The sequence below is a fragment of the Aquarana catesbeiana genome, linkage group LG01 (assembly GCF_042186555.1).
Source record: "Aquarana catesbeiana isolate 2022-GZ linkage group LG01, ASM4218655v1, whole genome shotgun sequence".
Classification (NCBI taxonomy): domain Eukaryota; kingdom Metazoa; phylum Chordata; class Amphibia; order Anura; family Ranidae; genus Aquarana; species Aquarana catesbeiana.
The window spans coordinates 609,163,539-609,190,774 of NC_133324.1; the positions used below are offsets into that span (position 1 = coordinate 609,163,539).

General features: G+C 44.7%; 1 protein-coding gene across 1 annotated transcript; it reads left to right on the plus strand.

Annotated features, from left to right (window-relative positions):
- The first annotated feature begins 667 nt into the window (after nucleotides 1-667).
- LSM4 (LSM4 homolog, U6 small nuclear RNA and mRNA degradation associated) lies at nucleotides 668-27,236 on the plus strand. The gene is made up of 5 exons (XM_073599423.1): nucleotides 668-780; nucleotides 13,509-13,550; nucleotides 14,807-14,905; nucleotides 22,312-22,495; nucleotides 26,838-27,236. Exons 1-5 carry the CDS (start codon nucleotides 778-780, stop codon nucleotides 26,930-26,932), a joined length of 423 nt encoding a protein of 140 aa, XP_073455524.1. The 5' UTR covers nucleotides 668-777; the 3' UTR covers nucleotides 26,933-27,236.

The following is a 27,236-nucleotide window of genomic DNA, read 5'->3' on the forward strand; positions in this document are numbered from 1 at the left end:
CCACTGTTCACCATGGTGCCAAGGTTCACCATCACTGCTATAGTGTATATTACAAAAAAAAATGTGCCCTGCGCCGCTAAAGTGTTCGGGTTTGGCTTGAAGAAAAGGTGGCATCCCTACGCACAAGGATTGCGGCCATCTTACCTGGAAGTGGGAGCGGATACCTGGTTTTGATAGGTATCCGCTCCCCCCAAAGTGCCAAATGTGGCAGCGGAAGGGAGGAAGCAAACAAGCAGAGCTTCCCCCTTTGGGTGGAGCTCTGCTTTAACTAAAAAAAAAAAAAAGGCAGCGGCATCTTTGCTGTTATCCATGTTGTCATGGTCTCTACCTCACAAAGGTTGCTTACCCCTGGTTTACATCATAAATATTCATGACTGAAAACCAAAGACATTTGCAGTTTCAAACTCAAGCTAGAGAATAGTACTTCATATATTCACCTCTCCCAGACCAGAAACGTCTGGAATTTCTTTCGCGTGTTTTTGTATATTTGAATAACTTGTGTTTGCCGTGTTCTATGAATTTGCGTTTCTAACCCACCAAAAAAAAAAAAAAAAAAAAAAAAAACTGGTCTCCTTAAACATGGCCGCCGGAAGAGTGGTAATCTGGCCTCTAGCGCTTAAACGCTAAAGCGCATGCGGAATGCTGTCTTGTGGCCGTAAGACGTGCTCGTTGATAGGTGGAAAGTTCTGTCAGTCAAACAGACTTTTTTTTTTCGTAGGTGAGTTGTCTGAGCAACAGACAGGAAGTGTGTGTCGGGAACGCGGGACAAAGTGAAACATGGTAGGTGCGGGGAACGATTACTGGAAGACCGCTCTAGTAACACAGGCTTGAGTGAAATGAAGGCACGCTGTAGTGTTCTCATATCATACAAGCTGTCTGATACTGTGTGACTAGAAGGGTTAGGATAGACGAGCTTATGTATGTTTACCTGAAAGCTGTGTAGTTTACGGTTCCAGAATCCTAAGCTTTCATTGTAGGGGGATAATGTTCTCTTGCTGCTTTAATATATATGTGGGGTACATTAGAGGAACGGAAAACCGTTTAGCTGAACTCCAGTCACCTTAAAGTGGAATTCCGGGGCTATACCTAACTAAACCTAAAATTCTCCCCTCCTAACACCTCTTGTGACTGAGCCGTATGAGGAAGATGTATATACTTGCCTAGGCCAGTCATGTGATCCTGATCCCCTGTGCCAGCCAGCAGCAGTTGGAGAGGAAAGAGCACCGACAACGAATGGGCCTCGAGAAAACGTAGAAAATATCATTAAAACGAATGCCGCTGTAAAAATACAAATGGAGCCTACCTTAGAAAGTTAGCTTCAGCCAAAAACTTGACATTCACTTTCATTCACAATGACTGGGGAGTAATTGGTCACCCTCTCGACATCTGGTACTGCAGGCTGACTTGATTAGTTTCAGCCTGGCTTTCTGCTCTGAGTTCTGACCAGTGTAAGTAGGAGGTAGGGCTTTGTGCAGAGGTCAGTAGGGAGGTAGGGCTTTGTGCAGAGGTCAGTAGGGAGGTAGGGCTTTGTGCAGACTGCAGAGGTCAGTAGGGAGGTAGGGCAGTGTGCAGACTGCAGAGGTCAGTAGGGAGGTAGGGCAGTGTGCAGACTGCAGAGGTCAGTAGGGAGGTAGGGCAGTGTGCAGACTGCAGAGGTCAGTAGGGAGGTAGGGCAGTGTGCAGACTGCAGAGGTCAGTAGGTCGGTAGGGCAGTGTGCCGACTGCAGAGGTCGGTAGGGCAGTGTGCCGACTGCAGAGGTCGGTAGGGCAGTGTGCCGACTGCAGAGGTCGGTAGGGCAGTGTGCCGACTGCAGAGGTCGGTAGGGCAGTGTGCCGACTGCAGAGGGCGGTAGGGCAGAGGTCAGCAGAGCAATGTACAGGGGGCTCAGGATGGCCTGGCACAGGAAGGTTAGGAGGGGCATGGTATGGGGTGATTAGAGGAACATGCCACTGAAGGCCCGGGGGGGGGGGGGGGGGTATACGTGTTATGCCACTGGTATGCTGGGTATCAGGAGGCACATTACTGAGGATTTTGGAGAGTACACCACTGGGAGCTCAGGATGACAGAAAACATTGTTGCCTGATACAACTACAGTGGCAGATCTAACTGTGGCTGTGCTGACCCCAGACAGCCCTCCTCTCTCGTCCATCCCACATGATGTCAGCCATAAGCGCCTTGGATGGATAGAGGTAGGGGTCAGCACAATGCACTCCAGCTTAGGTGCCTTCCGAAAGAGCCAGGCCCCAGCCGATGTCAGCGGCAGATACATGCTAGCTCCCACACGCTGTCATTGGCGGCAGAGACTTTCCAGGACCCGCAGCCCAAACCTTGCTGCATAGAATGCAGAAACTTCCCACGCAAAGCAGAGGGCATGCTGTGGGGGGCGGAGAGTAACTTTAATGGCTTTTGACAGGTTCCCAGCACTCGCAGCTTTCCTGCGCAGCTCGGCCAGTTGCAGTTCGACAAGGCAGGAACAAACATGCGATCTACCAGTCGCCTACTCGCGGTCAACTGTTGGATCATGATCGACGGGTTGCTGACCCCAGCTATAGAGTCTAGGTGATGTCGCCTCTCCCAGGAATTACTAGCTGCTGTTGGTGCTCACTCCTCTCCTCTGTAGCTGCCACTGGCTAACACAGGGGGCAATCAGAGCGGCCTGAAAATAAGTATATACATCTTGCTTACACAGGTTAGTCAGCATTGGCGTTAGGAGGGAGTACTTTCAACCACTTGCCTCCCAAGCCTATTCTGACCATTTTCACTTCTTAGAACCCCCAAACATATATAATTTTTTTTTTGCAGCGGAGAATAAAATGGTGGGTGTTGCATGTTTTTATGTCGCATGATATTTACAGAGTAGTATTTCAAACACTTTTTTTTTTTTTTTGTGGGGGAAAAATACAATTTAATGCGCAAAAACAAAATATATTACCTGATTGGTAAAATCTAAAAGATGTCAGCTGCCTCACTAGTCATTAACCAGCCAGTAAACACAGAACGGAGACCAGAAATTACAATATACTCATTACTTCCAGTTTCTTAGACCATAGAGATGTACAGGGACGTTCCAGTTCTCGATCATCTCTATGGTCAGCCAGTGGAACCACTAACTACAGTCCCTGGTTTCCCTGGTGGTGGAGGCCCTCCCGCCACCTCTAAAAGCAATTCAGTCACTTTTTAGCCACTAGCATTTCTTTTACAGCATATCGCCAGACAAAAAAAAATGCAACTCAGGGACGTAGAGGGACATCCTTGAGCGGCGAGTGGTTAAGATTGGTTAGGTCAGTGATGGCAAACCTTGGCACCCCAGATGTTTTGGAACTACATTTCCCATGATGCTCATGCACTCTGCAATGTAGTGGAGCATTATGGGAAATGTAGTTTTAAAACATCTGGGGTGCCAAGGTTCGCCATCACTGGGTTAGGTAAAGCCTGGAATTCCTCTTGAAACCTTTTCCACCATTATTAAAATGCACAATTTAGGCTTTGAAATAAGGTAAAACCCTCAAAACATTCTGCAATCTCTGAAAGCATGGAAAAAAATAGTTGTAGTTCCAATTTTTAATGCAACACTAGATTAGTGCAATTTTCAGTAAAGGAAAAAAAAATACACTGAGGTTTATTATAGTGCATGCAAACGCAATAGAAGTACTAGGTATTTTGGTAAAGTAAAGAGGAAAAAATAAGGTAAGGTTTCAGTAACTTTGTCTATCACGTTAGATCTTCTTTAATGAGGCATCAGGGCCTCGATGTCACCTCTGCGCTCCGCTAACAGCCAGGGAAAGTGACAGCAGAAACTGGAAGTGGCGAACATACTAGGGGCCCATGGAGTCAATAGGTGGTGTAGGGGGGCTGTTCAGATGCTGGATCGCTGCCAACAGTCAGCCTCTTAGATTCCCATGCACAGATGTGAAATACATCATTGGGTGCAATAGTTTAAGGCCTCGTTTACACCATACATGCAAAAAAGGTGCAGATTTGATCTGCACAGAAAATTTTGGGCTTGTTCACACAATGTGCAAAGACGTGTATTTTTTAGGTAGATCTCTGCAAGGACACTAAGAAAACACAATTGTTTTCTTTCTATGTGCCTTGTTAGCACCATAGCACTGCTGTCATGTGAGGTATTTTTATTTATTTTTCTCAAGTCATCTTCCAGGACGGCACCCTGAGAGATGACTGGTCCACCTGACAGGAAACACAATCAATCAAGAGGTTAAAGGCCCCCGCCCCTCCCGATGCTCCTCAGTTTTTGATTGTGTTTCCCCGCAGCGAAACCGTTTATGTTTCTGTTGACCCAAAGCCTGGGGCTGGTGGTCTCCCCCTGGGAGCCGGACCAAATGCCTGGGAAGCCGCTGGGTCCGGCTGGATGTTTCCATCCTTCCTGGGGGGAGTCTCCCGATTCTTTTCTCAGGGGGGGGGGGCAGCAGAAGTTGGACCCTGGTGCGGTGACCGTGCATTTTTTCCATAGAAGACCCCCCCTGAATGCTGAAGGATCCTGGGTACAGTGGTGTACCCAGAACTTCAGGGGCCAATCTTCCTGTCGCCCTTCCTGCACGGTGGCCGTGCAGATGAAGAAGTTGTTGGTTTTCCTTCTAGACCTTTGCAGCTGCAGGATTTTTTCCTTCCCAGCAGGACTGTGGCACCCGTCCAGTGAGTCTGGCCAGGGCATCCGACCAGAGCGACCGTTCGCTGGGATCGCGCGGTGTCTCCTTTGCTAAGTGCAGCTCAGCGTCCTGGGAGCGCTCGGCGCCATTTTCCTGATGATCAGGGAATGACATCACTTCCTCCTCTAGAAGAGGGAGAGGAAAGATTGCAGCAGGAAGTGACCTCAGCAGATCAGGTGTGCCATGCTGTTTCCAGTCTTTGGCAAGATGGCGGCGGTAGCCCGATGCAGCCAAACACAGAAGGATATAAAAGCCACAGGGAACAGGTGCCCACGTCTCCTCTGCGTTCCTTTATGCAAGATTTGGAGTCAGCATGGAACATGAGAAGGAGAGACCTGCAGGGTCTGCGGCCATGGAAGAGACCACAGGGGGTGAGTCTGACCGGCCTCCGGAGCTTTAGATGGGGAGGGTACCCCAACTCTTCTCCTGAGTCTCAGTGCCTGTGTGTTTTTTTTTTTTTTTTTTTTTTTTTTCAGGGGATGATGCTGTTGCCCGTGAGGTTGCCAGCTGTCCCGTGAAATCCTCCACCCGCTCTAAGAGATGTAGGAACTGTAATGACAGATTACCCCCAGATCATCCAAATCCCTTCTGTTTTAAGTGCATACAGAAATTGACAGGGAAGGAGACATCTCAGATTATGAAGGAGTTCCTCACTGTGCAAACTGATGCTGTCCACTTTAAAGTCTTTTCAGGCCACCCTTAAGCCTAGGGATTTGGAGGCTCATTCTAGTAAGGATGCCTCTTCCCAGGAGGGCTCCGCCTCCTCTAGGGGGTCCAGGTACCGGGCGGATGCTCTGAAGTATCCACTCCCTCAGGATTCAGAGAGAGAGTGCGAGTCAGAAGCCCCTAATCAGGGGTTTTCTGATGAAGGGGTGGTGGACAGCCAAGAGGAGGATGGGAGGGAGGACTCCAGGTCTAGCAGGCATATATTTTCTGCTGACGACATGGAGGATCTTCTGAAAGCTATTTATGCCTCAGAAGAAATTCAGAAGCCTGCTGCGCAGGTGTCTGCTCAGGATAAAATGTATAGAGGCTTAATTTAAACCTCAGGCCAGGGTTCTTCCAGTGTAATCCGCTCTCAAGGAAGTCATCTTAAGGGAGTGGAAAGAACCAGAAAGAAGGCTCCTGAAATATAAAACATGGAAGCGTAGATGCCCCTTTTCTGAGGAGAATGAGGAAAAATTTTTCAAAATTCCTAGACGCCTTCTTAGCACAGGTTTCTAAGCAGTCTGATCTTTCCTTCGAAGATACCGGTAATTTAAAGGAACAAATGGATCAGAGGGCTGAAACCATTTTACGCAGAGCCTGGAAAGCTAACGCTGCGGCTATGAGCCCCGCGTTGGCCTCAGCTTGCATTGCAAGGAATGCGGACATGTGGGTCTGTAAGTTGATGGACCACGTATCCCGAACCTCCAAATCCAAAGAGGTCTTGGATTCTCTGGAGGTCATAGGGAATGCTGTTGCATACTTAGCGGATGCTGCGGTTGAGACAGTACGTACAACCGCCAAATCAGGTGCTTTACTAAATTCAACCAGGCGACCCCTCTGGGTTAAGACTTGGGATGGGGATAGCTCATCTAAGACCCATCTATGTGGTTTCCCTTTTGAAGGGACTCTCCTTTTTGGTGCTGGCCTAGATCAGGCCCTGGCCAAATCCACCGAAAAAGGGAAAAAATTTCCTACCAAACCTAGGAGAGAGAGGCCCTCAGGCAAAGAACCGCTTCTCGGAGAAAAAGGTCTCCCCTAATAGACGGTGGGGCGCTGGAAAAGACAAGCAAAAATCAGGCGTTCTCTTTTCCAGCCAGAAGTCAGGTGACAAGGCCCCTAAATGACTTTCCGGTAGGGGGAAGACTTTCCCACTTTGCCTCTCAGTGGGAAAGGGTCACTCAGAGCCCCCATGTTCTTCAAATTATAAGAGAGGGTTACAGATTGGAGTTTCTCTCCCCTCCTCCCCCCAAGTTTCTCTTGACTTGCCTTCCCAGGGATCCCAGCAAGGCAGCAGGAATCCTTCAGAACCTAAAAGAGCTGGCCAGTCAGGAGGTCATAATACCTGTCCCAGTGGGCCAGCAGGGTCAGGGGTTTTATTCCCACATTTTTGTGGTGCCAAAACCCTCAGGAAGTTATCGTCTTATCATAAATCTAAGGAACCTCAATGTTTTTCTTCGTTACAAGAAGTTCCGCATGGAGAATGTTTATTCTCTCAGGAGACATCTCTTCAAAGAGGTGTTTATGGTGACCTTAGATTTAAAGGACTCCTACCTTCATGTCCCCATATTTCAGGACCATCAGATCTTCCTGAGATTCGCGATTGCCTCTCCAGAGGGAGTGCAGCACTGGCAGTTCGCGGCCCTCCCCTTTGGACTGGCATCCAGTCCAAGAGTCTTCACGAAGGTCATGGCAGAGGTGGTGGCTTTCCTGCACCTCCAGGGAGTGGCATTGATTCCCTACTTGGACGTCATTTTGATTTACAATCTGAGTCGGGATCAACTACTTCTGGATCTATCCAGAGTAATAGAGACTTTAGAATCCCTGGGATGGATTGTCAGCAGGGAAAAGTCCTCGCTGACTCCTGCCCGGACAAAGTTGTATCTAGGTTTCCTGGTGGACTCCTCAGAACAAAAGTTAGTTCTACCTCAGGGCAAAGTAGAGGGCCTCATAGCAGCAGTCACGTCGCTGTTACAGGCAAGAACCATCTCCTACAGAGGTATCATGTACTGGGTCCGATGACTGCATCTATCCCAGCAGTTCCTTGGGCACAGATATACATTCCAGGACCCTCCAGCACTTCCTCCTATCCTCTTGGGACAGGAAAAAAGACTCTCTGGACATAGAGATTGCCATTCCGGTCGAAGTAAAGAACTCTCTTCACTGGTGGCTTCTTCCTCAGAGGCTTCAGGGGGGTCTCCTTTGGAGCCAACTTCAGCCTCTCAGGATAACTACAGACCCAAGTTCCTGGGGGTGGGGAGCCCACCTGGAGGATCTAATAGCTCAGGGGTCCTGGGATTCAAAACGAAGAAGGGCCTCCTCCAACTTTCGGGAGCTTTTGGCCATAGGCGAAGCGCTGAAGGCTTTCGAGGGAAGGATCAGGGGCCAGGAGGTGCAGGTCTTGTCAGACAATGCCACGGCAGTAGCATTTCTGAATCATCAGGGAGGTACCAGATCCACAACACTCCTATCCCTATCAGCAGAGATCCTGTCCTGGGCGGAGAGTCGGATTCTTTCCATCTCCGCAAGCCACATAAAGGGGGCGTTAAATGTAGAGGCAGACTACCTCAGTCGGCAGCCGATTCTGCAGGGGGAATGGGAACTGAATCCAGAGGTCTTTTCCCTGATAAGTCGGCGTTCCAGAAATAGATCTCTTTGCCCGCAGAAAAAGCAGAAGGGTAAGGAGATTCTTTTCTCTTGCTCGAGAGAGGGGCTCAGAGGGGATAGATGCATTGGCACAAGTCTGGGACTTCCGACTGGCCTATGCCTTTCCCCCTCTGGGGTTAATTCCGAGGGTTCTTCAAAAACTGTTCCTCTGGGAAAGCAAATTGATTCTGATAGCCCCTTGGTGGCCCAAGAGAGCCTGGTTTCCAACCCTGCAGGATTGGTCCATTGCTTCACCTCCCTGTCCGGTGCAACCTTCTTCTTCATGGTCCAGTCCGCCACCCAGACCCCAGCTTCTTCAAGCTGACGGCCTGGCTCTTGAAATGCAGAACCTGCGGGAGAGGGGCCTATCGGACAGAGTAGTGGATACACTGCTCCTTAGTAGAAAGCCAATCACAAGGTGTATTTACGCCAAGACCTGGGCGATTTTCTCTCGCTGGTGTCAGGAGAGAGGGACTTCACGAAGCGAGATCCCTGCTATTTTAGAATTTCTCCAGGATGGAGCAGATCTAGGCTTGGCAACCAAGACCCTTAAGGCGCAGGTCTCAGCCTTGTCCTGTTTCCTCGAGAAACGTTTGGCATTACACCCCCTGATCAAGAGATTTCTCTGGTCAGAGAGAGGTTGTCCCCTGTTCAAATGTCTAGGTGCCCTCCTTGGGACCTTACCCTAGTACTAGATGGGTTAACAAGTGCCCCATTTGAACCGATAGATAAAATCCCCCTTAGGATCCTGACCTTTAAGTTGGCCTTCTTACTAGCAATCACCTCAGCTAGGAGAGTAGGTGACATTCAGGCTTTTTCTATTAAAGAACCATTTTTTACTTTATTCGAGGACAGGGTTATACTTAGGCAGGACCCCCTGTACCTTCCTTACGTTAGCATCAAAGTTCCATAGGACTCAAGTAGTGCTACCTTCCTTTTGTAGTAACCCCAAGAGTGAAGGGGAAGTTTCTTTTCATTGTCTGGACGTCAGACGCTGTTTATTATCCTACCTAGAAAGGGTTAAGGAATTTAGAAGGTCCAGCCACCTTTTAGTTAATTTTTCTGGCCAAAAGAAGGGCCAACAGGCATCCAAAGCTTCTATAGCTAGAGCTAAATGGATTATACATACCATTTCTTTAGCCTATGAGCAGTCCGGTAGGACAGCTCCTAGAAACCTCAAAGCGCATTCCACGCGATCTCTGGCAACCTCCTGGGCGGAAAGGGCCGGAGATTCGGTGGAGCAGATATGTAGAGCTGCTACATGGTCAAGCCAGAACACGTTCCTGAGGCATTACAGAGTGGAGTTACTATCCCCTCAGGACCTGGCATTTGGCAGGAAGGTCCTGCAAGCAGTGGTCCCGCCCTAAAGGTAGGCCTGAGCTACTTGCTCTTCTCTCAGGGTGCCGTCCTGGAAGACGACTTGAGAAAATAACCAGTTACACTTAACGGTGTTTCTGGGAAGTCTTCCAGGACAGCAGGCCTACTTCCCACCCGTTCTATTTAGGTATGATACAATGTCTAGAGTGTGGTGGTGGTTATGTTTTTCACACTCGTGCTCTGGTGTGGGTCAAAACTTTGTCACAACTGAGGAGCATCGGGAGGGGCAGGGGCATTTAACCTCTTGATTGTGTTTCCTGTCAGGTGGACCAGTCATCTCTCAGGGTGCCATCCTGGAAGACTTCCCAGAAACACCGTTACGTGTAACTGGTTATTTTTCTCTGCAGAAGTACGAAACATAAATTCTATGCGAACACGACATCAGAACTTCACAATATAATAAAGTGACTAAATATGTGTGACAGTGTCCAATGGTTCTGTGCAAAAAATCAAATCCAATAATTCAGTGCAAAATTTCAGAACAGTGCACATAACACCATAATGTGCAAAACAAATAAAATGGCTGTTACTGAATCTGTCTGAGTTAATAACAGATGGATGGTTCATTTAGCCTCTGATTTTGATCATCTGGGACTATCAAAATGTCTAGGATAGTGGTCAGTTAGTCCAGTTAGTCAGTCAGTTAGAAAAGAAGAAAAAGTGCATTCAATCGGTATCTTCAGTGAATAATCTCCAATGTGGGATCTTCGTGTGTACCACACAGTGCTCTCTACACTCTTGCCTCCATACAGATGGTATATGGCTCTAAGGTTAATGTGACTGGGGGGAACCTCCCATGGTTCAATAAAGGTGAATAGTGCCTCTCCTGGTCCTGCGTTCCAAGTGCTGGCTCCCAGTTTATCAACATGGGTGTTCACACATAGCCGGTATATGTAGGGGTTGAAAAAGAATTTCCCATAGCATAGTAACGAATGAACAAGCAAGTTTATTAATTAAAAAGGGGGCCAAATGGGCGCTTACAGTTATATAATGTAAAAATGGCAGATCTGTAATACGTTACAGGCGCCTCTTACAACACTTCCTGTTCTCGTAGCGTCCGATTACTTCCTATGCATTGCGACACACCACGTGTCTTCATCAGGGTGACCGGATTGGTTCTAAGCCAAATCAATTTATGTACAGAGACAGGAAGTGTGTTATTGGCCATTATGGAGTATTGTCTCCAACATGGGCATGGCCATTTAAGATTGGTCCATGGGCCTGAGGGCTTTTACAGTTAAGCGGTGCACTGGCAGGAGGGAAAAAAAATCCTCCTGCAAACAGCATCTTTGGAAAGGGCAGTGTGAAAGGAGACGCACGCGCACACGCACACGCCAAAATCACCAGGGTATGTAAACTTCTGATCCGGGTCATTTGTTTGCTGTCATGATTTAAAAAGAGTAAACACAGTTGATTGATAATAAATGGCTTCAGCCAGACATTAACCATGAGTGAAAAAAATGTTTTGTGTTCTCTGAAAAATGGCCAAGAAATCATAAATTCTGCCAGGGTATGTTAACTTATGAGCACAACTGTATGTACACTTCAAACTGTTTGAATCTGTTATCGCTGTTTTACTAACCTGACAGCTTATTATTCTAAATAGGAAACCTTCATTTTGTTTGCAAATATGAAAGATTCAACTACCAATTGTAAGCTCTTCTGAGCAGGACCCTCCTAATCCTCTTGTATTCTATTGTATTATAACTGTATTGTCTCCTTTTTATATTGTAAAGTGCTGCATAAACTGTTGGCGCTGTATAAATCCTGTTGTTGTTATTATTATAACTACCAGTAAGAATAAGTCCTTACATTTAAAGGGCACCTGCCATTTCAGATCCATCATGGCAGCGCCTATTAGCGGGCATCCGCTCACCTGCTCCCGCCACGTCCTTCACCTTGTGTCACTGCCATATCACCAGCCCTCCAATAAAAGTGAATGGGACCAGGGCCGATCCTGGGTGGGTGCGTGGAGTGCGCTGCAGAGGGGGGGGGCGTCGAAGTACCAGGGTGCTCCCCTCTCTCCTCCTCTCCATGCGTGTGGAAAAAAAAAAAGTACTTTCAAATTTGTCCCAGCTTTGGAGCAGCAGGGACAGCTCATGGCCGAATCTAGGGGGGTGAACTGTGCCAGCCCCCCCAGGAAGAGAGTGGGGAGAGGCGCAGTGTATGGGGGTGGGGTGGAAGGCTTCAATCTCCTCATGCTGTGTGTGGACGACTGGTGACAGCCCACTTTGCTGGGTAGTGCCCTCTGTGGGCGACTGAGATATGGCATCATCCTATGCTGGGAATTGTGGCTGTGGTAGGCTGCATTTGGTGGGCACCGTGTCTGCAATCTCTGATCATCTCCTGTATCATGTCTGCAGTATGTCTGGGGAGCTCTTTCTAACACACTCTAACAGAGGCCCTTTTTGTGTCCATTAGAGACTCCCCTCCAGGTCCCATTCGAGTAGTCTCTCTTCCTGTGTTTTGTTTATTAAGAGCTCATGGGAGGATCCCAGGGTAACGAAGACTCCTTAGGGGAGCATCTCTGTGTTTGAGTCATTGCCATAGAAACATTTGTAAAGGGGAGGAGATAGTATGATTATCACGCCCATGTGGGGGCGCCAGAAATACTTTTACACCCAGGTGTCTGTGACCCTAGGATTGTCCTTGAATGGGGCTGCCGGTGAGTCAACAGCGGGTCAGAGGAGGAGCCGCTGCGGGACAGAAATGACAGTTGCTCTTTAAAAATTATGATTTAAATCAAGCCTTTTTACTAGTGATTAAATTGACTTGATTTAAATCAAATCCACCCTGCAAAATATAACTGTTCCACTCACTGATCACCGTATTTATCGGCATATAACATGCACCCTAACTTATAACAGGGAAGTTTCAGGAAAAAAACTTTCCACAGCCCCCGCTCTGCACACAGACCCCTGCACAGCACAGTTCACAGCCCCCTTTCATTAGAAGTCGTCGTCCCCCCTGCACTCCAAGGAGGCCCCCAGTCTCCTGGGACAGCATTGCCAGCCTACTCTAAAGTTGAGAAAACATCACTGCCAGCTCCTTCTCATACACCGCTCCTCCTGTGTCACTGTCATTGTAAAACACAGCTTCTATATACCTCAATTAACGGCGCTCGCTTGTGGACCCGGTCATGTGACTCTCCTCTGCTGTTTTTTAATGGTCACATGACTGTCTTTCTTTCCCTCTCCTTCCCTCTCCTTCCCTCTCCTTCCCTCTCCTTCCCTCTCCTTCCCTCTCCTTCCCTCTCCTTCCTCCATGACACAGGAGGAGCATTTTATAAGAAAGGGCTGGCAGTAATGTTTTCTAAAGTTGTTTTGTTTTTTGTTTTTAAAGTATGGCAGCGCTGTCCCAGGGCCAGGAGAGGCGGGGTGGCCGGCCTGACACCCTCCCAATTGTGGCACCCGGGGCAGGAACGCCCCCCCCCCCCCCCCCCCCATGTTGGTAAAAAAATATATCAGCACATAACACACAGGCACAGTTTTACCCTCTATTTTCAGGGTAAGAAAAGTGCGTGTTTTACGCTGATAAATACGGTGATTATTGTGCTTGCAGGAGATAGATGGGAATCTTCCAAGACTTATTTTCATATTTGGGTGTTTTTTTTTTTTTCTCGCTGTCTAAAACTGGCCATACACCTATAGATTATCTGCAGATTTTCTATGGTTAGATGGAAAAAGTGCAACAGATTTCTCCATGTTCGCTAAACTGTGTGGATGGAGGAATCTCCTACTTTTTCCATCTAACCATAGAAAATCTGCAGATAATCTATAGGTGTATGGCCAGCTTTACTTATCTGCATTCTAGCCTGCTTTCAGGTCTAGTTTGTGCTGTCTGGAAAGGGTGTCTGTATAAAAAATAAAATAAAAAATAGGACAGCTGAATTATAGGCCATTTGGCAGTTAGAACAGCACTTTTAGATGTTTGCTTGGAGTTTACCATTTTAAGCTGCATTTTTCCTGTTCAACCATTTCTAGTTTCTGGAAAAACTCAAGATTCAGAAGCCCACTAAATAGGGTCTGGTTTGCACTGGTTAATGCACAATATGACGATTTTTAAATTTATTACACTTTCATTTATGGTGTACAATGTGTTTTGTTTTGCAGCTTCCTTTATCTCTGTTGAAGACTGCGCAAAACCATCCTATGGTATGTAGTCTTTTTGAGCATCTATTAACCACCTGCCTACTGAGCACTTTCACCCCCTTCCTGCCCAGACGTATTTTCAGCTTTCAGCGCTTTCTGCTTCTGTTTACATTCATGATCAGCTGTGATTGGACACAGCTGATTATGTGGTAAAAAGCTGCTGATTTGGCTCTACACCTCAATTTGTCATAAGCAGTGGCTGGAGGACACTGATCACAGAGCGCCCCACAGTGGGCGTGATCACGGGGCTGTCATATGATGCCCTCCCGGAACTAGCCGGCCGCGCTGTAGCCGTCATTCGGCTATAGCGCGGTTGGCAAGTGGTTAAAGTACTTGGGTTTCAGTTGGCTTTTTCAAAGTATAACTAAAGGCAATATGTGCTCCCCTTTTTTTTTTTTTTTTTTTTTTTTTTTTTTTTGGAAAGAATAAGGTAGGTCTACAACCCTAAACCCTGTTAGATTTGTTTTTGTTCACTGCTGTGTCTCGGGCAATCAGGAGGACATTCGTGGACATCGCTGGAGAGAGAAGGGGCTCAGGTAAGTAATTAGGGCGTGTTGGGGCAGCTGCTTTCTACCCTTGAAAGCGTCAGACCAAAAAAAAAATAAATCACTAATCTGATGCTTTCCAAAAAAAAAAATCTGGTCTCTGCTCACCTCCTACGGCCAGCCACGCAAACTGCATTGTCATTGCGCAGGCTTACCGGTGAGAATGGTAGGAAATAAACAACAGGGGGGGGGAGTGGAGTCATGTTGAGGTGATGAGAGAAACTAAATCACTTTTTTTTTTTTTTTTTTTTATTTCTTTTGGGTTGAGAGAGTCGGGCAAGGTTAAGGCAGGCCATAAATTACTCGATTTTTCTTTTCCTTCCACCACTGAAAATGTTGATGGGGTAATGCCTCCCACAGCGCTATTGTATTCTGCCAGTGGGGGGCGCAGGGAGCCTTCTCGGCCGCTGGCAGTAATAATGTAGAAAAATCCAATAGGCTGGTTGTACCCAAGTCAATCAATAGGATCGAATTTGGTACAATTAGCCTGCTCATACATAGATCGAAATTCAGCCGGTACCTGCTGAACCAGCAGAATTTTGATCCATGTATGGCCAGCTTTAGAGTTATGGTGTGTTTTTGTCTTTAGACTTTTTATTTCATGTTTTACAACCATGTTTATGCGGTTTGTGGTCTTTCTTGTAATAATTTAGAAAAAATGTAACTTTTTTTTTTTTTTTTTCTTTTTTTTTTTTCTTTTCTTTTCTTGATTAGTTGGTTGAATTAAAGAATGGTGAAACTTACAATGGGCACTTGGTTAGCTGTGACAACTGGATGAACATCAATTTACGTGAAGTAATTTGTACTTCTAGGGTATGTATGTTGTATGTATTTTCCTTTTTTCCCTTTGTAGCAAGTTTGACAATAAATAATCTCTATTTTCTGATGCATCAATGCATACACTGTATAATGCGTGCAACTGAAAATGTCCATGAATAGGAAGAACGTTTGCTCAGAGAAAAATTAATTTAGGTGAGTGACCTTTTCAGCGTATAAAAGATGTTGAGCCTTCTCGTGGCATTTCTAACCCTAGATAGCCTACCCAGCTAAGATGGGAAGCAGAAAGTTCTTGGGGCCCTACCAGACTACACCTCCTTAGTTATTTCTTGTGCTAAGTTGACAGGTCATGGAAAGGCTTTATGCTTCCCCCAACAGACAAGACCATTATTGCAGCATCATTTCTACAGGCTTTCAAATAAGCTTTATTAGCAGTTCCAAAATATATTCTCGCATTGCCAACGCAGTTAAGTTTGTCGGGGGATGGCTCTATGGCAGTTTTTTTTTTTTTTTTTTTGGTGTGTTCGCCCCCATCCCCACACACACACCCACACACACCCCCACACACAGTTTATGTCTTTGTGATATGCTGTCCCATATTGTGCAGCTAATCTCACAGTTGGCTTCTCTTCTGTGCAGCCAGTGGTTCCCTCTAATGCAGAAGGGATTAGAGTGGCTGAGCACTCAAGCACTTCTGCGGGTGGTGAACTGTGGTCCCCTCCTGCCACCGCTTCTCCCTGGGCTCTGCCATCTGAGCGCTCGTGAGAGAGGAACTGATGTTGTTCTTCCCTCTCTGTGACCCCAGAAACCATAAGTGATGAGAATTTCATTGCTTCCAGTTCCACCTCTCTGTTTACTTGGCTGTTAGCTGCCAGGAAAGCAGCTAAGACTGATGATCTGTGCCTGATCGGTTGCATTGGAGGCCAGAGGAGAGATTTGGGGTCTAATAGGTTCTTATGCACAAATAAGAATGCATATGTAAACGGTGATCGCTCCACACATGTGAGGTACCATTGCGAATGTCAGAGCAATAATTCTAGCACCAGACCTCCTGTGTAACCCTAAACTGGTAACCTGCAAAAATTGTAAATGCATCACCTATGGAGCATTTTAAGTACCATAGTTTTGGCGCAATTTCACAGGCATAAGCAATTTTAAAGCGTGACATGTTGGGGTATCTATTTACTTGGAGTAACGCCATCTTTTACATTTTACCAAAAATGTTGTATTTTATATTTTGTTTCTATACAAAGAAAAACTTAAATGTATACTTTTCTAAAAAAAAACAAAACCTGCATTTGAAAAACCACTGAGCAAATATCGCGCAGGGCGGTCTTTAAGGCAGGGCAAAAGGGGCAGTTGCTGAGGGTCCTGTCATTGTTGTGGGGCCCAAAGCTGCTGCCTCATACTTGTCAACTATCCCAGTTTAAATCCCCTTATCCCTTGAAGTTTTAGTCCCGTGCTGTGTCCTGATATCTCAGTGTGAAGTTCTGTTACTAATGCCGCCCAGCTCTGCCCTATTGTGTACAGATGACTCCCCTGCAGATCCTGTGTTTACATGTAAATACCAGCATTGATATGTAAATAGCGACGGTATTCATATGCAAATAGTGGCAGACAGGCAGCATTCATATGTAAATGGCGGCAGTATTCATGTGTATGTCATGCCCCCCCCCCCCCCCCAGGTCATATTCACTATCACCTATACTGAATGCTGCCCACTGGGGAGATAAAGGGGCATGCTTGAAAGTCCTGCCTATAACTGTGGTCATTAAGCCTACCATCAGCCTGTTCGGCAAAGGTAAGAAAATTAGTGGGGGGAGGGTAGTGTGGGGTGTGCAGAGGTAGACAGAGAAGGAATTTGGTGTGCACAGGTGAGCAAGGAGGGGATGTGTAGAGGTAAGTAAGGTGGGTGCAAAGATGAGCAGAGGAGGCAGAGAGTTAAAATGGAGGGGGATTGTAGTGGAGAGAATAGGGGGAGGTTTGGGGTGCAGAGTTTTGGCATGGGTTTAAGGATGCAAAGATGTAGGGCAGCCCATTCATTTCAATGGGCTGCTCTATGCGCTACTAATGTGGAAGAAAGTCACAAACCCTTTTTCAAAATCACATGGTGCCAAGACACGTCAGCAGATGCCTGATGGTGTCATTAACAATTAATGGCACTGCTGTGTATCTGCTAAGGCAAAGCATGTTTCTTGAGTGTCAGGAAAGCGATTTTGCATGCATTCCCGACACACACAAATGAGAACGCAGGCTAAATGTCTCAGTTACATTGGTGGTCAGTGTAAATCTTCTCATTACATTGCTTCTTGGTGTAGAATCCTTTCATTCACACTAGTGGCCAGTGTGAATCTCGCCCTTACATTGGTGGTCAGTGTAAATCCCTCCTTACATTGGTGATTACTGTGAATGCTTCTATTACATTAATGGTCAGTATAAACCCATATTGCATTGATGGCCAGTGTTGAAACTCCTCTTTTTATATTGGTATTCAGTAAAAAAAAAAAAACAGCATTGCCATTGATCACACCCTCCCCTCAGCACTGCCACTGATCCCAGGAGTCCTAGGATCCCTAGGAGTTTTCTGTCTATTAATGAGTCCCCTCATCTCTGCAGTCCATGGTGTGCAGGCAGTGAGGAGATGATGTGCAGTAACCTCTAGCAACCAGTGAGCAATGTTGATGTACAGTAACAGTAATCTCTCTAGCAACCAGTCAACAAGCAGAAATCATGTGCTGTAACCTCGTGCGTGTGTGTACACACACTATATAATTATATATATATATATATATATATATATATATATATATATATATATATATATATATATATATATATATATATATATATATATATATATATATATATATATATATTACACACACAACGGAAAGTACTCAGACCCCCCTTAATTTTTTTCACTCTGTTATATTGCAGCCATTTGCTAAAATCATTTAAGTTAATTTTTTTTCCTCAATGTACACGCAGCACCCCATGTTGACAGAAAAACACAGAATTGTTGACATTTTTGTAGATTTATTAAAAAAGGAAAACTGAAATATCACATGGTCCGACTTCTAAGTATTCAGACCCTTTGCTATGACACTCATACATTTAACTCAGGTGCTGTCCATTTCTTCTGATCATCCTTGAGATGGTTCTACACCTTCATTTGAGTCCAGCTGTGTTTGATTATACTGATTGGACTTGCTTAGGAAAGCCACACACCTGTCTATATAAGACCTTACAGCTCACAGTGCATGTCAGAGAAAATGAGTATCATGAGGTCAAAGGAACTGCCTGAAGAGCTCAGAGGCAGAATTGTGGCAAGGCACAGATCTGGCCAAGGTTACAAAAAAATTTCTGCTGCACTTAAGGTTCCTAAGAGTACAGTGGCCTCCATAATCTTTAAATGGAAGACGTTTGGGACGACCAGAACCCTTCCTAGAGTTGGCCGTCTGGCCAAACTGAGCTATCGGGGGAGAAGAGCCTTGGTGAGAGAGGTAAAGAAGAACCCAAAGATCACTGTGGCTGAGCTCCAGAGATGCAGTCGGGAGATGGGAGAAAGTTGTAGAAAGTCAGCCATCACTGCAGCCCTCCACCAGTCGGGGCTTTATGGCAGAGTGGCTCTCCTTAGTGCAAGACACGTGAAAGCCTGCATGGAGTTTGCTAAAAAAAAAACACCTGAAGGACTCCCAAGATGGTGAGAAATAAGATTCTTTGGTCTGATGAGACCAAGATAGAACTTTTTGGCTTTAATTCTAAGCGGTATGTGTGGAGAAAACCAGGCACTGCTCATCACCTGTCCATACAGTCCCAACAGTGAAGCATGGTGGTGGCAGCATCATGCTGTGAGGGTGTTTTTCAGCTGCAGGGACAGGACGATCGGTTGCAATCGAGGGAAAGAAGAATGCGGCCAAGTACAGGGATATCCTGGACGAAAACCTTCTCCAGAGTGCTCAGGACCTCAGACTGGGCCGAACGTTTACCTTCCAACAAGACAATGTCCCTAAGCACACAGCTAAAATAATGGAGTGGCTTCACAACAACTCCGTGACTGTTCTTGAATGGCCCAGCCAGAGCCCTGACTTAAACCCAATTGAGCATCTCTGGAGAGACCTAAAAATGGCTGTCTACCAACGTTTACCATCCAACCTGACAGAACTGGAGAGGATCTGCAAGGAGGAATGGCAGAGGATCCCCAAATTCAGGTGTGAAAAACTTGTTGCATCTTTCCCAAAAAGACTCATGGCTGTATTAGATCAAAAGGGTGCTTCTACTAAATACTGAGCAAAGGGTCTGAATACTTAGGACCATATGATATTTCAGTTTTTCTTTTTTAATAAATCTGCAAAAATGTCAACAATTCTGTGTTTTTCTGTCAATATGGGGTGCTGTGTGTACATTTTAATGAGGAAAAAAATGAACTTTAAATAATTTTAGCAAATGGCTGCAATATAACAGAGTTAAAAATTAAGGGGGTCTGAATACTTTCCGTCTCCACTGTGTGTGTGTGTGTCTCTCTCCTTCTCCCAGCTGTCATTGATGTTAATACACGGTATTAAGAACTGGGGTATGTAACCTTTTGATCAGGGTCATTTGGGTAGTTTCTGTTGTGATTATGATTTAAAAAGAGCAAACAGTTGATTGATAATAAATGGCTTCAGCCAAACACTAACCATGAGTGAAAAAGGGTTTTTGTTATCCATATTCTCTGAAAAATGGCCAAGAAATCATAAATTCTGCCAGGGTATGTAAACTTATAAGAACTGTATGTGTGTGTCAGAATTGGCCCAGTTGGCAAGTGTTTGGAAAAGTGTGGTGTGTTATTTTTGGGGGGAGTTCTACTTGCCTGCTCCGCGTGGCTCCAAACCTCCTCCTTTAAGCTCTTCCTCTTCAGTGTCTGCCCCCGTAGAAAATGGCTTGCTATGGGAGCAGACATAGGCTTGATCCTGAGTTGGGCTGTATGTGTTTTACAGATGCACACAGCGCAGCTCAGCTCTATGCTCACAGGGTTTGATTGACTGCAGCAGGAGCCAGTGACTCCTGCTGCTACCTCCTGTGAGTAGAGAGAGAAGAAACTCTGCTGCAGATGAGCACAGCTCTGGATCAAGAGAGAACTTGAGTACTAAAGGCTTAAAACAAACACTGAAACGTGTGTTTTTTTTTTTTTTTTTTTTTTCCCACCTTAATGCAAGGAATGTATTAAGGTAAATAACAATTCTGCCGTTACAACCACTTCAAAGTGGACCTTTTAGTCAGAAAATTTAAGCCATGCTAGAATACCTTGCAGGTATAGCTATGTAAAACATTAAAAATAAGTGCCTATACTGTTTAAAACTCTCACCCTGCTCTGCGCATGCTCATTTGCTCTCCATTTTTGGCATTATGCTAAATCCGAGCCATTAGAGGCCATTTGCTGACAGCCTAAAGATTTACTATTCTGTGCTTCAGCAAAATGGCAGCCTCCAGTAAGAAGAAACCAAAACCATGCTGGAGGCAATTAACAGCACACACTAATTTTGGTAGCATAATTAATGCGGAATGTATGTTACTTGCTAAAGAACATTTATTTTTTAAGTTGTTATGGGTAAAGTTTCACTTTTTTTCTTCATTTATTTGGAGCAAATTACATCCAAGCACCTACTCTGACGGGTCAGCTTAGCTTGCCCTAATTTCTATAATTGCTTTCTAGCCTCCCAGTTGACATATGTGTACAACTTGTTTCAACCGGATGCTCCTGATCCCTCCACCACTCCGTTAGCTCTTCAGAGTACCTCCAGGGGGCTCGGAGATGAGGTTTATTGCCAGGTACCTTCATTGTGTCAGCAAATTTTCCCCCATGAATGTTTTTGATTTTTTTTTTTTTTTTTTTTTTTTTTTTTTTTAACATGGTCCGCGGCAAGGCTCCTCTCTGAGGGGGGTGGGGGTGTAGAGATCACCTTGTATTGAATGCATTATTGGCAGATAAAAACGCAGCAAATTTTAGAAAATCCCTACTAAATATAAAATCTTAACCTGTATTGAGTTAATAACAAATATTTGTAACTTTTAAATTGTGCCTTTTTTGCGAAATATTGAACAGATGCAAAAGTATAAATATCTCAAAGTTTTCATCTTTTCCTTACAGCTTTCAGAATTTGTGAAAGACCCCCAACACCATATATTTTCTGAAAGCATATGACCTTTGGAATAAAAAAGTGCTACTTTATTTTTTTTTTAGGCCCCACGGTATTTATGCAAATGTTTTTTTCAAAACAATATTTTCTCTAGAAATGCACAAAAATCATTGTTGGCAGATACAAACAGAAAATTTTACAAAATTCCTACTAAATATAAAAGCTTAACCTGTATTGAGTTAATAAATAACAAATATTTTGTACATTTTAAATTGTGCCGTTTTTAGACAGTGTGCTTGCAGGATGGAGAAAAGTCCTGCAAGCGGGAACGGTGTATACACTGCTCCTAAACCGCCCCTGCCATTGAAATCAATGGGCAGTGCTGCTGAAGCACCTGCAAAGCGCTTATCAAGCGGTGCTTTTAACCCCTTATTAACCCCTTCTTTAGAGTTGAAAGCATCCTGCTCCTGCCTGCACAGTGCCACCTAAAACTACCGGCGCTTTACTACTAACGCTTGAGCGGTCTGAGTGTGAAAGTAGCCTAAATGTCAGTTACTTAAGAACTCAATTTGTCAAGCCATTTTAATGGTTGGTGTCATAACTGATCACATCTACAGCACCTTGGCAACTGCAGATCAAACACTGGCTAAGATGGGATCTTCCTTGACTGTAAAGGCTAGAAGGATTTAATTCCGCTTTAGTATAACTAAAGGCAAATCTTCTTTCCCCCCCCCCCCTCCCCGTTTTGGACAGAATGGAGAGGGATTGTCAGTTTTTATTGCTGTCTGTGCCCCTGAGAAGGAGATTCACCCTCTCCATTTGTCCTGTTTACCATTATGCTTGAAAGTGAAAACAAAAGAAAATCACAAATTTCGTGTTGTCCCCAGAAAAGTAATAAAGAGGAAATCCACCAATGGGGACACTAGTTCTGGTGACCTGGGGGTCCCTAAGAGGTTCCCTCTCCCTTCCTGTTTTGGCTATGGGACAGAACCTGAAGTGAAATCTCTGCAATGGGACACAGATGGCAAAAAAAAGATCTCATGGGTTATAACTCTATCCAAAATGAGAATAAAGAGGTTTTGCCTTTTTAGTACTAGAACACCAAACAGCCCTTACTAACTCCCCTCTCCCCTTGGCTCCACTTTCTTTAGGGATGAATGCTTACACAGCTAATGGGTGCCTATGCACCGCATGAAAAATGCAGTAGTGTTAATGCAGACCAACTTAAAACTGATATTTGAATGTTAGAATTTCTTACGTTTTGTATGACGGAGATCAAAGTAAAGGGGTTTTGATATGGGTTTTAAATTATTCTCTTAACAGGATGGTGACAAATTTTGGAGAATGCCTGAGTGCTACATACGTGGTAGCACAATAAAATACTTGCGCATCCCTGATGAAATTATTGATATGGTGAAAGAAGAAGTGATGTCAAAAGGCAGAGGTCGTGGTGGAATGCAGCAACAGAAGCAGATGAAAGGAAGAGGAGGTGGTGGAGCTGGACGCGGTATGTCTTTCTAAAAAGTAAAATTAATGGAAGGGTATGTGAATGCAGTACCTTTTTTAGGCTGAGTTCACACCTTTGCAGTTTTGCCTGATGGTTTTTTTCATTAAAATGGAAATGCATTAGCATTCATGTCATTGCAAAACACACAACGTGATGTGCAATGGTGTTCATTGCAGCACACATGGAAATACACAGCAACATGCAGCAGTGCATGCTGACTTGTATTTAAAGTGGTTGTAAAGGCAGAAGGTTTTTTGGGGGTTTTTTTGCCTTTCTGCTTCCTTTGCAGTAAGGTAAACCATTCTGCATTTGCAGGAGTACTTGTACTCCTGCAAATGCTTCCGATGCCTAATACAATACTTGTGGTGTACTCGGCATAGCAGGGGGCTGGGCAGCCCCACGGGTGATCGTTGCAGGCGCCGATCTCCCTGTATACCTTTCAGTAAAGCAGCTGACAGCCGCGGTAGGGAGAGGAGGAGAAGCGGCTATATCGGGAGATCGGTGCCTGTAACTGCCCACAACCATCGTCCCGAGCTGTCCCCTGTGGCCTCCTCGGGCTCCCCGGGTCCTGCTCCTTCCAGAGGAAGTAGCCGGTAAATCTGTCATTTACCGGCTCCTTTTCTGAATGAACAGTTGGTGATCACTGACTGTCCATTCATATCATAACTGTCACTGAGCATTGCAAACTGTTTACAATGTTTGAATGAATGGACGACTGTCTCCTGTCCATACATCTTCAGTTTAGCTGAGGCTGCTGAGAAAGGGACTAAGGAATTTCTGTCCTCAGTCCCTTTCCCTATCTCAAAGGGGACATGTCAGGGCTCTCCCAATCCCCCCCCCCCCCCCAAAAAAAAAGAAAAAAAAAGTTAAATAAAAAAACTACTTACACAGTCCACGCATAATCAGTGCTGCATATTAGTGCCACTGTAGCATGACATTTAAAAGTACTCGGTCTTAAAAAAAAAAAAAAAATATGTATGGTATCAGTGTAACCCTAGTGTGAATTGAGCCAAAATGTTTTAGGTTGCACTGCTAGTCATTTAACTCCTTGGCGCTAGTCGTATGTAAATATGTGGCCTCTGGGCACCTGTAGCTTGGCACCGAGGGGCTATATATTTGCTTTATCTGCCCCCAATACACTTGTACTGAGAGCACGTTTGCTGTGCGCTCCCAACAGTTATCGTCGCTTTACCGAAAGCTCCCGATCGCTCCTTTTGATCGAAAGTTTTCGGAGCACATCACAACGGTCACGTGTTCTTAAGCCACCTCCCGGCATCATATTCCTCTTAAAGTGGCCAAGAGGTTAAATATACAGTACTGTGAAAGTTTTAGGCAGGTGTGAAGAAATGCTTTAAAGTAGGAATGCTTTCATAAATACAGTATATATTTAAATTGTTTGTTTTTATCCATATGCAAAGTGAGCGAACAGAAGAAAAATTTAAATCTAATCAATAATTGATATGACCCCCCCCACCCCCCTTTGGCTTTAAACCAGCATCAGTTCTTCCAGGTACACTTGCACACAGTTTTTGAAGGAACTCGGCAAGTAGGTTGTTCCAAACATCTTGGAGAAATAACCACAGATCTTCTGTGGATGTAGGCTGCCTCAAATACTTAGACTTAGTGATGTTGAGATTAGGGCTCTGTGGGGGGCTAAATCGTCACTTCTAGGACAACGTCTTTACGCTGAAGATAATTCTTAATGAAATTGGCTGTATGTTTGGATTAATTAAGCAGACAAACTGAATTCTATACAAACTGTTGCTTCCAACTGCATCTACGGTAAGAACTATCTTCACTGTAAAGGAGTTATGGAGGTAATGGTTTTGCTCCCCACAGAGCCCTAATCTCACTTCATAGTCTACCTGGGATTACATGAAGAGACAGAAGGATTTGAGGCAGCCTACATCCACAGAATATCATCTGTGGTTAGTTCTCAAAGATGTTTGGAACAACCTACCTGCCGGGTTCCTTCAAAAACTGCAAGTGTACCTAGAAGATGATATAGATAGATGATGCCTCGAAGGCAAAGGGTGGTCACACCAAATATTGATTTGGATTTCTCTTCTGTTCATTTACTTTCCATTTTGTTTAATAAAAAATAAACACTTTAGGGCTCATGCACAGGACTTTTTAAAAACGCCAGCGCTAAAAACCCCTGTTTTTTTTTTTTTTTTTTCGTGTTTTTGCATATTTTCCCACGTTTTGACGTTTTTTATATTATAGAGAGTCTTTTCAATAAAAAACGCTAAACACGCGATGCTTTTTAACTGCTCCTGGAAGCACAGGTTGGCTTTTTTTTTTTTTTTTTTTTTTTTTTTTTCTGCCACTACATGCTTATGCCTCCAAAAGCCTCTGACAGTTTGTGTGCATGGACACACAGGCTAACATGGAGGGGCTTTTAGAGCCAGTTAAAACAAAAATGTCAAATGCCCCTAACTGCAGCTGGAAAAAACGTCCTGTGTGCATGAGCCCACACACCTGCCTAAAAAACTTTGCACAGTACTGTATATCTTTAGGTCTGCCAGCTGTAAGAAAATCAGGTCCTTTCGTGCAAGTGTGTCTACATCTATGGGAAGTGCTGTTCTTTGGTGGTAGAGGGTGTAGAGGGCTCAGCAGAACTTTTAACTGGACACATATCCAGTTGCTTTCTGGGTGGTTTGGCGATGTAGAATCTTTTGATGATCTGAAAGAAATGTCCACACATTTCCTAGGTTTCAGCTGGACTGATGGTTTGAAATATGTAGTCTCTGCTGGTAGGGTACAATCTGTCTGGCATTTATGTCCCCTGCAGTCCCCTCCCAGGTGGTTTGGGATTTCCACATAGATTACCATACCTGCACATTACATAATTCTTGTATGTATGTATTCTATGTATATACGATCTATAAAACACATAACCTTCCCCCCTTTCAGAATACAATGGGGTTTATTTACTAAAGCTGGAGAGTGCAAAATCGGGCTCACTTCTGCATAGAAACCACAATTGGCCTCCACGTTTTATTGCAAAAGCTTAATTGAACAAGCTGAGGTTAGAAGCTGATTGGTTTTTATGCAGAAATGAGCCTAATTTTGCACACTCCAGCTTTAGTGAATAAACCCCATTAGCTTTAGAGCAGGAGTGTCAAACGTTATTTCATCACGGGCCACATCAGCATTATGGTTGCCCTCAAAGGGCCGGTTGTATCTGTAAGATTAGATGTTCAGAGAAACCCGCCCCCCCCCACCATCGGAAGTCAAGAGTCCCCATTCCTGCCTTATATCATGGTGCACCCCCCTTACATTGTGCTGCGGCCGGCCAGAAGCTGGGGGCAGAGCTGGGAATCAAAGTGCGGGACTAGAGGAGGGCTGGAGACAGAGACGAAGTGGTGCTGCGGCTGCACGGCGAGGCACAGGACCTGTAGGAGTTCTGTCCTCTCTGCTGCCAATTGCTGAGACAAGGTGGGGGTGGACAGGAGGGGGTGCCACAGCTGCAAGGGCCACATGAAATGGCCCTGAGAGCCACGTGTTTGACACGTGTGCCTCAGAGGGAGAGATTGCTGCATCAACATTGCTTGGGTTAGGGCAGCTCTGTTTGTATGTTTTTGGTTTTGTTTTGTGTGTGTGTGTGTGTGTGGTGTGGTGTGTGTGTGGGGTTTTTTTTTTTTTTTTTTTTTTTTTTTTTTTTTTAATACACGTTCAGCCTGCTGGTTGAAAGGGGGGGGGGGGAAAGTGAATGTGTACCTAGCTTAACAGAGGTTCCAACAGTTATGCATACTATTTAAAGCTAAGAAAAAACACCCAGAATTCTTTTTTAGCATTATGCAGTGACATGAAAGGGTCACTAGATGTCAGTATTGCCAAATACTAACTAAGAATAAAATTTAAATGCATAGTTGTTTTTGCTTTAGGAAATGTGGCGGGTTCAATACACAATTTTTTATTTTGTTACTAAATGTCAATATAATGCCCAAAATGACAAGAGTAAAGTGGTGACACTGGCAAACCAGAAAATTGTTGGTATGCTTGCTGCTGTTCTTGACACATTTGTTTCTCTGAAGAGAATTGGTTGACATCTCTATACAAAAAAAGAGAAACTTGGTATTGGCACTGTCATATTTTTGCTTTCTTTGTGACCTTATGTACTGGAATGTGTTTCTCTCACTTCTCCTTCTGTTAAGATGGTAGACCTGTGGATCGGTAGTGAGTGAAGCACACTTCTCAATGCATTAACCACTAGCTATATCCTGAGTGGTATAGTTTGCTTGAATAACTCGTTTTTTTTAATGTGTGTGTGGTAAACTTCACTTTATAGTTATATAAAATCATTTTAATATGCAATTCTTCTTTTTTCTCTCTACAGGGGGGGTTTTTGGTGGAAGAGGTAGAGGAATGCCTGGAGGTGGCAGAGGTGGTTCCCAGGATAAAAAGCCAGGACGGCAAGCTGGGAAACAATGAATGACAGACTATATAGTGGAATTCTTCCTTTTTTCTTTACAAATGTTGGAGACTGTAATTCTGTTTGGTCAAGTGTCTAAAGTGAAACCCATCATTGGAATGATCCCTATACCATGTCCTTACAACTCTGCATTATTGTCTTGAGTATAGCTATATTAATGTGAACAGGTAATGAAAAGCCAGAGGTAAAACCCTTGATAAATTTGCAACCTCACTGCTCTATCTATATCCAAAAAAAAAAAAAAGTTTTCCCTTTAGTTGTACTTTAAGCTTGTGGTTAACACAAAAGCAGTAGAATGTAACA